Here is a 12,391-nt window from a genome sequence, read left to right as displayed (position 1 = left end):
AAACCAGGCATGGATCCCACAGGACCTGTCCATCCCTTGTGCAGATTAGACATTAACTACCTCCCCTTAACCATATATTATTGTACTCCAGGGCACTTCCTCATTAAATCCTATTTTTATTTTCATTTTACCATTATATTGCGGGGCAACCCAAAGTTGAATAAACCTCTCCTCTGTCTGGGTGCCGGGGCCTAAATATATGACAATGGACTGTTCCAGTGTTGGGTGATGTGAAGCCTGATTCTCTGCTATGACATGAAGACTGATTCTCTGCTGACATGAAGCCTGAATCTCTGTTATGGGACCTCTCTCCTCTTCCTGGGTGCCGGGGCTTAAATATATGACAATGGACTGTTCCAGTGGTGGGTGACGTAAAACCTGATTCTCTGCTATGACATGAAGACTGATTCTCTGCTGACATGAAGCCTGAATCTCTGTTATGGGACCTCTCTCCTCTGCCTGGGTGCCGGGGTCTAAATATATGACAATGGACTGTTCCAGTGTTGGGTGACGTGAAGCCTGATTCTCTGCTATGACATGAAGACTGATTCTCTGCTGACATGAAGCCTGAATCTCTGTTATGGGACCTCTCTCCTCTGCCTGGGTGCCGGAGCCTAAATATATGACAATGGACTGTTCCAGTGTTGGGTGACGTGAAGCCTGATTCTCTGCTATAACATGAAGACTGATTCTCTGCTGACATGAAGCCTGAATCTCTGTTATGGGACCTCTCTCCTCTGCCTGGGTGCCGGGGCCTAAATATATGACAATGGACTGTTCAGGTGTTGGGTGACGTGAAGCCTGATTCTCTGCTATTACATGAAGACTGATTCTCTGCTGACATGAAGCCTGAATCTCTGTTATGGGACCTCTCTCCTCTGCCTGGGTGCCAGGGCCTAAATATATGACAATGGACTGTTCCAGTGTTGGGTGACGTGAAGCCTGATTCTCTGCTATGACATGAAGCCTGAATCTCTGCTATGGAACCTCTCTCCAATTGATATTGGTTAATTTTTATTTATTTTATTTTTATTTTTATTCATTTCCCTATCCTCATTTGTTTGCAGGGGATTTCACTACATTTTGCTACCTTTTGCAGCCCTCTAGCCCTTTCCTGGGCTGTTTTACAGTCTTTTTAGTGCCGAAAAGATCGGGTCTCCATTGACTTCAATGGGGTTCATGTTAGGGACGAAGTTCGGGTCGGGTTCGGATCCCGAACCCGAACATTTCCGGGAAGTTGGGCCGAACTTCTCGAACCCTTACATCCAGGTGTTCGCTCAACTCTAGTCCTAAACTTTTGATCAGCTGAAAAACAGCCTGTTTCAGTTTATTCGTTGTTTTCATTAAATTGAATGCTCGAAAAATGTTTTGTCTCACTCTCATTTCTTCTTGTTGCATGTTGAAGCTCTACTTGGAACCTTGTTAAGATCCAGCCATGCTAAATATGATTTTTTTTGCCATTTTTCAAGTAGTCTTAAACTTTTGATCAGGACTGTTTTAGAACAGGACCTATTATTTTTTCTACTACTATTATAATTGTGCTTACAGTACCTTTGAATAAAATAAAATAAAATAAACATTATCTTTGCAGAGACCCCAGTGAAAGAAGATAAAAAGCCAACAGAACCCAAGAAGAAACAAGAGCAGCCAGAAGAACTAAAGAAGAAACAGGATGAGCCAGCAGAACCAAAGAAAGGTAACCATGTATTTAGCTATTAGCCATGGTCTAAAATATTAGTAACATACTAATATAATAACATTGTTTATAAGGCTGAAAAAGACATCTTCCCATCCAGTTCAGCCTGTTATCCTGCAAGTTGATCCAAAGGAAGGCAAAAAAAAAAAATATGTGAGGTAAAAGCCAATTTTTCTCACTTTAGGGGAAAAAAATTCCTGGATCAACAACCCATCTCTAGTAGCTATAGCCTGTAATATTGTTACACTCCAGAAATACATCCAGGCTCCCTCTTGAACTCTTTTAGTGAACTCACTACTACAACTTCCCCAGGCAGAGAGTTCCATAGTCTCACTGCTCTTACCATAAAGAATCCTCTTCTATGTTTGTGTAGAAACCTTCTTTCCTCCAGACGCAGAGGGTTTCCCCTCGTCACAGTCCTGGAAATAAATAGATGATGGGAGAGATCTCTGTACTGACCCCTGATATATTTATACATATTTATTCAATCTCCCCTCAGTCATCTTTTTTCTAAAGTGAAAAACACTAATTTTGTTATATTTCAGGGTACTGCAGTCCACTCATTCCACATATTACTTTAGTTGCCCTCCTCTGAACTCTCTCCACCTTTGCTATGTCTGTCTTGTTCATAGGAGCCCAGAACTGTACACAATACTCCATGTGTGGCCAAATAGGACATGTTCTATTTTTGAACGGAAAGGAAATATGAAAACGGAAAGGCATAAGAAGTAGCTTCCGTTTTTTTTGCGGACACATTGAAATGAATTGTTCCATATACGGAATGCAAAAAACGGAACGTAAACAGAAAAAAAAAATGGTGTGCAAGAGGCCTTAGTATGTACTGGTGACTTGCATTATTCCTTCCTACGTGCATAACCTAAAATTTGTCAGTGTTAAACCTAATCTGCTACATCTCTGCCCAAGCCTCCAATCTATCCAGATTAGCAAGGCATATAACAATTAATAGAAATTCTTTGCTGACTGGATTAATTAATAATTTATACATAATATATACAAAACAAGTATAGAAAAAAAAAGAAAAATAGAAAAGTAACCCTAAAGAATCCACCCAAGGAAAAGGGGAGAAAGAGAACAAAAAATTAAATCATGCAAATAATCTGGTCCGTACTTAAAGAGATAATGGAAGAGGACCTATCCTTACGGTTACTAGCATGATTATTATTATTAAGCTGGACTTAGCTTCAAATTCAAAAATCATATTCATTGCAGAGACCTCAGTGAAAGTTCATGAAAAAACAAAAGAACCCAAGAAGAAACAGGAGCAGCCAGAAGAATTAAAGAAGGAACAGGAAAAGCCAGTAGAACACAAGAAAGGTAACTATGTGCCTCACCATTTGTCATGACTTGAAATATTAGCATATAACTAGAGTTGAGCGAACACCTGGATGTTCGGGTTCGAGAAGTTCGGCCGAACTTCCCGAAAATGTTCGGGTTCGGGATCCGAACCCGATCCGAACTTCGTCCCGAACCCGAACCCCATTGAAGTCAATGGAGACCCGAACTTTTCGGCACTAAAACGGCTGTAAAACAGCCCAGGAAAGGGCTAGAAGGCTGCAAAAGGCAGCAACATGTAAATAAATCCCCTGCAAACAAATGTGGATAGGGAAATGAATTAAAATTAAAATTAAATAAATAAAAATTAACCAAAATCAATTGGAGAAAGGTCCCATAGCAGAGAATCTGGCTTCCCGTCACCCACCACTGGAACAGTCCATTCTCAGATATTTAGGCCCTGGCACCCAGGCAGAGGAGAGAGGTCCCGTAACAGACAATCTGGCTTCATGTCAGCAGAGAATCAGTCTTCATGTCATAGCAAAGAATCAGGCTTCACGTCACCCATCACTGCAACAGTCCATTTTCATAAATTTAGGCCCAGCACCCAGGCAGAGGAGAGAGGTCCCGTAACAGACAATCTGGCTTCATGTCAGCAGAGAATTAGTCTGCATGTCATAGCAGAGAATCAGGCTTCACGTCAGCCACCAATGCAACAGTCCATTGTCAGATATTTAGGCCCAGCACCCAGGCAGAGGAGAGAGGTCCCGTAACAGAGGATCTGGCTTCATGTCAGCAGAGAATCAGTCTTCATGTCATAGCAGAGAATCAGTCTTCATGTCATAGCAGAGAATCAGGCATCACGTCACCCACCACTGTAAGAGTCCATTTTCATAAATTTAGGCCCAGCACCCAGGCAGAGGAGAGAGGTCCCGTAACAGACAATCTGGCTTCATGTCAGCAGAGAATCAGTCTTCATGTCATAGCAGAGAATCAGGCTTCACATCACCCACTACTGCAACAGTCCATTTTCAAAAATTTAGGCCCAGCACCCAGGCAGAGGAGAGAGGTCCCGTAACAGACAATCTGGCTTCATGTCAGCAGAGAATCAGTCTTCATGTCATAGCAGAGAATCAGGCTTCACGTCACCCACCACTGTAAGAGTCCATTTTCATAAATTTAGGCCCAGCACCCAGGCAGAGGAGAGAGGTCCTGTAACAGACAATCTGGCTTCATGTCAGCAGAGAATTAGTCTGCATGTCATAGCAGAGAATCAGGCTTCACGTCAGCCACCAATGCAACAGTCCATTGTCAGATATTTAGGCCCAGCACCCAGGCAGAGGAGAGAGGTCCTGTAACAGAGGATCTGGCTTCATGTCAGCAGAGAATCAGTCTTCATATCATAGCAGAGAATTAGGCTTCACGTCACCCACCAGTGCAACAGTCCATTTTCATAAATTTAGGCCCAGCACCCAGGCAGAGGAGAGAGGTCCCGTAACAGAGGATCTGGCTTCATGTCAGCAGAGAATCAGTCTGCATGTCATAGCAGAGAATCAGGCTTCACGTCAGCCACCACTGCAACAGTCCATTGTCATAAATTTAGGCCCAGCACCCAGGCAGAGGAGAGAGGTCCCGTAACAGACAATCTGGCTTCATGTCAGCAGAGAATCAGTCTTCATGTCATAGCAGAGAATCAGTCTTCAAGTCATAGCAGAGAATCAGGCTTCACGTCACCCACCACTGTAAGAGTCCATTTTCATAAATTTAGGCCCAGCACCCAGGCAGAGGAGAGAGGTCCCGTAACAGACAATCTGGCTTCATGTCAGCAGAGAATTAGTCTGCATGTCATAGCAGAGAATGAGGCTTCACGTCAGCCACCACCGCAACAGTCTATTGGAATATATTTAGGCCCAGCACCCAGGCAGAGGAGAGAGGTCCCGTAACAGAGGATCTGGCTTCATGTCAGCAGAGAATCAGTCTGAATGTCATAGCAGAAAATCAGGCTTCACGTCAGCCACCACTGCAACAGTCCATTGTCAGATATTTAGGCCCAGCACCCAGGCAGAGGAGAGAGGTCCCGTAACAGAGGATCTGGCTTCATGTCAGCAGAGAATTAGTCTGCATGTAATAGCAGAGAATCAGGCTTCACTTCACCCAACATTGGAACAGTCCATTGGCATATATTTAGGCCCTGGCACCCAGACAGAGGAGAGGTTCATTCAACTTTGGGTAGCCTCGCAATATAATGGTAAAATGAAAATAAAAATAGGATTGAATGAGGAAGTGCCCTGGAGTACAATAATATATGGTTAAGGGGAGGTAGTTAATGTCTAATCTGGACAAGGGACGGACAGGTCCTGTGGGATCCATGCCTGGTTCATTTTTATGAACGTCAGCTTGTCCACATTGGCTGTAGACAGGCGGCTGCGTTTGTCTGTAATGACGCCCCCTGCCGTGCTGAATACACGTTCAGACAAAACGCTGGCCGCCGGGCAGGCCAGCACCTCCAAGGCATAAAAGGCTAGCTCTGGCCACGTGGACAATTTAGAGACCCAGAAGTTGAATGGGGCCGAACCATCAGTCAGTACGTGGACGGTTGTGCACATGTACTGTTCCACCATGTTAGTGAAATGTTGCCTCCTGCTAACACGTTGCGTATCAGGTGGTGGTGCAGTTAGCTGTGGCGTGTTGACAAAAGTTTTCCACATCTCTGCCATGCTAACCCTGCCCTCAGAGGAGCTGGCCGTGACACAGCTGCCTTGGCGACCTCTTGCTCCTCGTCTGCCTTGGCCTTGGGCTTCCACTTGTTCCCCTGTGACATTTGGGAATGCTCTCAGTAGCGCGTCTACCAACGTGCACTTGTACTCGCGCATCTTCCTATCACGCTCCAGTTCAGGAAGTAAGGTGGGCACATTGTCTTTGTAGCGTGAATCCAGCAGGGTGGCAACCCAGTAGTGCGCACAGGTTAAAATGTGGGCAACTCTGCTGTCGTTGCGCAGGCACTGCAGCATGTAGTCGCTCATGTGTGCCAGGCTGCCCAGGGGTAAGGACAAGCTGTCCTCTGTGGGAGGCGTATCGTCATCGTCCTGCCTTTCCCCCCAGCCACGCACCAGTGATGGACCCGAGCTGCGTTGGGTGCCACCCCGCTGTGACCATGCTTCATCCTCATCCTCCTCCACCTCCTCCTCATCCTCGTCCTCCTCGTCCTCCAGTAGTGGGCCCTGGCTGGCCACATTTGTACCTGTCCTCTGCTGTTGCCAAAAACCTCCCTCTGAGTCACTTCGAAGAAACTGGCCTGAAAGTGCTAAAAATGACCCCTCTTCCTCCTCCTCCTCCTCCTCCTCCTCTCCTGGGCCACCTCCTCTTCCATCATCGCCCTAAGTGTTTTCTGAAGGAGACATAGAAGTGGTATTGTAACGCTGATAACGGCGTCATCGCCACTGGCCATGTTGGTGGAGTACTTAAAACAGCGCAACAGGGCACACAGGTCTCGCATGGAGGCCCAGTCATTGGTGGTGAAGTGGTGCTGTTCTGTAGTGCGACTGACCCGTGCGTGCTGCAGCTGAAACTTCACTATGGCCTGCTGCTGCTCGCACAGTCTGTCCAGCATGTGCAAGGTGGAGTTCCACCTGGTGGGCACGTCGCATATGAGGCGGTGAGCGGGAAGGTCGAAGTTACGCTGTAGCGCAGACAGGCGAGCAGCTGCAGGATGTGAACGCCGGAAGCGCGAACAGACGGCCCGCACTTTATGCAGCAGCTCTGACATGTCGGGGTAGTTGTGAATGAACTTCTGCACCACCAAATTCAGCACATGCGCCAAGCAAGGGATGTGCGTCAAATTGGCTAGTCCCAGAGCTGCAACGAGATTTCGCCCATTATCACACACCACCAGGCCGGGCTTGAGGCTCACCGGCAGCAACCACTCGTCGGTCTGTTGTTCTATACCCCGCCACAACTCCTGTGCGGTGTGGGGCCTGTCCCCCAAACATATGAGTTTCAGAATGGCCTGCTGACGTTTACCCCAGGCTGTGCTGAAGTTGGTGGTGAAGGTGTGTGGCTGACTGGATGAGCAGGTAGAAGAAGAGGAGGAGGAAGCCCAGAAGGAGGAGGTGGCAACAGGAGGCAAAGAATGTTGCCCTGCCATCCTTGGCGGCGGAAGGACGTGCGCCAAACAGCTCTCCGCCTGGTGCCCAGCTGCCACTACATTTACCCAGTGTGCAGTTAGGGAGATATAGCGTCCCTGGCCGTGCTTACTGGTCCACGTATCTGTGGTTAGGTGGACCTTGCTACAGATGGCGTTGCGCAGTGCACACTTGATTTTATCGGATACTTGGTTGTGCAGGGAAGGCACGGCTCTCTTGGAGAAGTAGTGGCGGCTGGGAACAACATACTGTGGGACAGCAAGCGACATGACCTGTTTGAAGCTGTCTGTGTCCACCAGCCTAAATGACAGCATTTCATAGGCCAGTAGTTTAGAAATGCTGGCATTCAGGGCCAGGGATCGAGGGTGGCTAGGTGGGAATTTACGCTTTCTCTCAAATGTTTGTGAGATGGAGAGCTGAACACTGCCGTGTGACATGGTTGAGACGCTTGGTGACGGAGGTGGTGGTGGTGTTGGTGGTACATCCCCTGTTTGCTGGGCGGCAGGTGCCAACGTTCCTCCAGAGGCGGAGGAAGAGGCCGAGGCGGCAGCAGCAGAAGAGGCCGAGGCGGCAGCAGCAGAAGAGGTAGCAGGGGGAGCCTGAGTGACTTCCTTGGTTTTGAGGTGTTTACTCCACTGCAGTTCATGCTTTGCATGCAGGTGCCTGGTCATGCAGGTTGTGCTCAGGTTCAGAACGTTAATGCCTAGCTTCAGGCTCTGATGGCACAGCGTGCAAACCACTCGGGTCTTGTCGTCAGCACATTGTTTGAAGAAGTGCCATGCCAGGGAAATCCTTGAAGCTGCCTTTGGGGTGCTCGGTCCCAGATGGCGGCGGTCAGTAGCAGGCGGAGTCTCTTGGCGGTGGGTGTTCTGCTTTTGCCTACTGCTCTCTCTTTTGCTACGCTGTTGGCTCGATCTCACCACTGCCTCTTCCTCCGAACTGTGAAAGTCAGTGGCACGACCTTCATTCCATGTGGGGTCTAGGACCTCATCGTCCCCTGCATCGTCTTCCACCCAGTCTTGATCCCTGACCTCCTGTTCAGTCTGCACACTGCAGAAAGACGCAGCAGTTGGCACCTGTGTTTCGTCATCATCAGAGACATGCTGAGGTGGTATTCCCATGTCCTCATCATCAGGAAACATAAGTGGTTGTGCGTCAGTGCAGTCTATGTATTCCACCGCTGGGGAAGGGCTAGGTGTATTCCCTTGGGAAACCCTGCCAGCAGAGTCTTCAAACAGCATAAGAGACTGCTGCATAACTTGAGGCTCAGACAGTTTCCCTGATATGCATGGGGGTGATGTGACAGACTGATTGGGTTGGTTTTCAGGCGCCATCTGTGCGCTTTCTGCAGAAGACTGGGTGGGAGATAATGTGAACGTGCTGGATCCACTGTCGGCCACCCAATTGACTAATGCCTGTACCTGCTCAGGTCTTACCATCCTTAGAATGGCATTGGGCCCCACCATATATCGCTGTAAATTCTGGCGGCTACTGGGACCTGAGGTAGTTGGTACACTAGGACGTGTGGATGTGGCAGAACGGCCACGTCCTCTCCCAGCACCAGAGGGTCCACTAACACCACCACTACCATGTCCACGTCCGCGTCCCTTACTAGATGTTTTCCTCATTGTTATGGTTCACCACAACAACAAAAATATTATTTGGCCCAATGTATTGTATTCAAATTCAGCGGGATATAAATTTGAGGCCTAGTATGGATTTAGACCGGTATGGATTTAGTGACAGAATTAGACTTGGAAATGCACAGTAGCGTGTGTGTGAAGTTATTCTGAATGACCCTATGTGCACCTTGAATATTATATACCCTTTTAGGGATAGATTTCAAATAGCTCTGATATAGCAGAAACCACTAAATTATGAAATTGCTAAATTGGGAATTGTATTTCAACCCTGAACAAAAAATGTGCTTTAATTACACTAAATAACTTGCCCAGCCACAACAGTACAGCGGTAACGACAGATTGTGCGGGATATAAATTTGAGGCCTAGTATTTAGGCGCTGGGTGACCGGTATGGATTTACTAACAGAATTAGACTTGGAAATGCACAGTAGCGTGTGTGTGAAGTTATTCTGAATGACCCTATGTGCACCTTGAATATTATATACCCTTTTAGGGATAGATTTCAAATAGCTCTGATATAGCAGAAACCACTAAATTATGAAATTGCTAAATTGGGAATTGTATTTCAACCCAGAACAAAAAATGTGCTTTGACGGACACTAAATAACTTGCCCATCCACAACAGGACAGCGGTAACGAGAGATTTAGCGGGATATAAATTTGAGGCCTAGTATTTAGGCGCTGGGTGACCGGTATGGATTTAGTGACAGAATTAGACTTGGAAATGCACAGTAGAGTGTGTGTGAAGTTATTCTGAATGACCCTATGTGCACCTTGAATATTATATACCCTTTTAGGGATAGATTTCAAACAGCTCTGATATAGCAGAAACCACTAAATTATGAAATTGCTAAATTGGGAATTGTATTTCAACCCAGAACAAAAAATGTGCTTTGACGGACACTAAATAACTTGCCCATCCACAACAGTACAGCGGTAACGACAGATTTAGCGGGATATAAATTTGAGGCCTAGTATTTAGGCGCTGGGTGACCGGTATGGATTTAGTGACAGAATTAGACTTGGAAATGCACAGTAGCGTGTGTGTGAAGTTATTCTGAATGACCCTATGTGCACCTTGAATATTATATACCCTTTTAGGGATAGATTTCAAATAGCTCTGATATAGCAGAAACCACTAAATTATGAAATTGCTAAATTGGGAAATGTATTTCAACCCTGAACAAAAAATGTGCTTTAAAGGACACTAAATAACTTGCCCATCCACAACAGTACAGCGGTAACGACAGATTTAGCGGGATATAAATTTGAGGCCTAGTATTTAGGCGCTGGGTGACCGGTATGGATTTAGTGACAGAATTAGACTTGGAAATGCACAGTAGCGTGTGTGTGAAGTTATTCTGAATGACCCTATGTGCACCTTGAATATTATATACCCTTTTAGGGATAGATTTCAAATAGCTCTGATATAGCAGAAACCACTAAATTATGAAATTGCTAAATTGGGAATTGTATTTCAACCCTGAACAAAAAATATGCTTCAACGGACACTAAATAACTTGCCCAGCCACAATAGTACAGCGGTAACGACAGATTTAGCGGGATATAAATTTGAGGCCTAGTATTTAGGTGCTGGGTGATCGGTATGGATTTACTAACAGAATTAGACTTGGAAATGCACAGTAGCGTGTGTGTGAAGTTATTCTGAATGACCCTATGTGCACCTTGAAAATTATATACCCTTTTAGGGATAGATTTCAAATAGCTCTGATATAGCAGAAACCACTAAATTATGAAATTGCTAAATTGGGAATTGTATTTCAACCCTGAACAAAAAATGTGCTTTGACGGACACTAAATAACTTGCCCAGCCACAACAGTACAGCAGTAACGACAGATTTAGCGGGATATAAATTTGAGGCCTAGTATTTAGGCGCTGGGTGACCGGTATGGATTTAGTGACAGAATTAGACTGGGATATGGCCAAAAAATAACCACACTATTGCTGGTTAAATGCACTTGGTGTGACAGCTTGACCAACCACACTACTGAGGGTTAAATGCACTTGGTGACGGGCGCAGCTTGCCCCTGATGTAGTATATGGCCAAAAAATGAACAGACTATTGCTGGTTAAATGCACTTGGTGTGACAGCTTCACCCTGATGTAGGCTTTAGCCAAAAAACAACCACACCATTGAGGGTCAAATGCACTTGGTGACAGGCGCAGCTTGCCCCTGATGTAGTATATGGCCAAAAAATGAACAGACTATTGCTGGTTAAATGCACTTGGTGTGACAGCTTGACCAACCACACTACTGAGGGTTAAATGCACTTGGTGACAGGCGCAGCTTGCCCCTGATGTAGTATATGACCAAAAAATGAACAGACTATTGCTGGTTAAATGCACTTGGTGTGACAGCTTGACCAACCACACTACTGAGGGTTAAACGCACTTGGTGACGGGCGCAGCTTGCCCCTGATTTAGTATATTTTTTTTTTTTTTTTTTTTTTTTTTTTAAATTTTTTATTGGGAAAACTACATAACGTTTACAATAAAAAATTTATTACAATCTCTCAATTCTTAGTAACCCAAGTAATTATATGTGCGTATATTCCACTCATCTTTTCAAAATATTTAGAAAAACCCTCCCCTCCCTCCCTCCCAGTTTGTGGTGCGTCAAAGTAGGACCCCTTATAAATAAAACAACTTGATCTCAGCTAACCAGACCTCCAACCACCCCATATCCTGGTCCATTGGTATTCATTTTCCCTCCGTCTATATAAAATTTTTTCGTAGTTCTTTACCTTATCGATTAAATTTATCCATGTGTTTTTATTTGGAGTGGATCGGGCAAACCAGGTGCGGCTGATCAAAACTCTAGCCAACATGAATACTCTACTCAAGAAAATCTTTTGATAACTATGAATTTTTAATTTGGAGAGATCATTGAGAATAAATACTTGTGGTTCAAAAGGGATTAGAATTTTTAATTTACACATAATATAGTTATTGATACCGTTCCAGTAGTTTATAAGTTCTGGACAGGTCCATATCATATGGAGAAAGTCTGCTCCTACAGTGTCACATTTGGGACAATTGGACGTGTCTCTTAACCCACATTTGTTCATCCACAGTGGAGTAATATATAATCTGTGGCAAATATAAAATTGTATCAGGACATGGTTAAAGTTCTGGGATAGTGAAGATAGATTCCCAAAAATATTATCCCACCCTTCTATTTGTACATTCGGACAGTCCGCCTCCCACGCTTTTTGTCCTGGAGAGTGTATATCACTAAACCGTGCTTTAATTAATAACTTATATATATTTGAGATTTTTATTCTAGAATGTGTACCTCCTACCCAATCATTCAGAAAGGAAACATTATCTATATCCAACAGCCGCTTATCATCCAAGCTGGATAACACAGAACGCAATTGGAAATACCTAAACCATGAAAGATTTTTTAAATTTTGTGTCATTTCCATATAGGATTTAATTTCTCTATCTTTAGCTACCTGTGAAATATATAAAATTTTATTCTTCTGCCAAAATGTGTCAGCTGCAATTTCATCCAGCCTTTTTAAATACAAATTGTGCCAAAGAGGCGTAAATGTAAGTGAACCCTTAACTTTCAACCATGTCCTAGTTGTAG

The 12,391-nt window shown here is 45.0% G+C and overlaps 1 protein-coding gene across 1 annotated transcript in view; it reads left to right on the top strand.

Moving 5' to 3' along the window:
• LOC122935391 (titin homolog) overlaps positions 1 to 12,391 on the top strand; it is an 848,771-nt gene that overhangs the window by 575,155 nt on the left and 261,225 nt on the right. Inside the window, exons 64-65 of the mRNA XM_044291163.1 lie at positions 1,592 to 1,696; positions 2,927 to 3,031. Of these exons, the coding sequence (XP_044147098.1) occupies positions 1,592 to 1,696; positions 2,927 to 3,031 (210 nt within the window). The remainder of the gene's footprint in view (positions 1 to 1,591; positions 1,697 to 2,926; positions 3,032 to 12,391) is intronic.

The sequence above is a fragment of the Bufo gargarizans genome, chromosome 4 (genome assembly GCF_014858855.1).
Source record: "Bufo gargarizans isolate SCDJY-AF-19 chromosome 4, ASM1485885v1, whole genome shotgun sequence".
NCBI lineage: Eukaryota > Metazoa > Chordata > Amphibia > Anura > Bufonidae > Bufo > Bufo gargarizans.
Note: the sequence above shows the minus strand (reverse complement) of the source record. Positions and strands in the feature narration are given on the sequence as shown.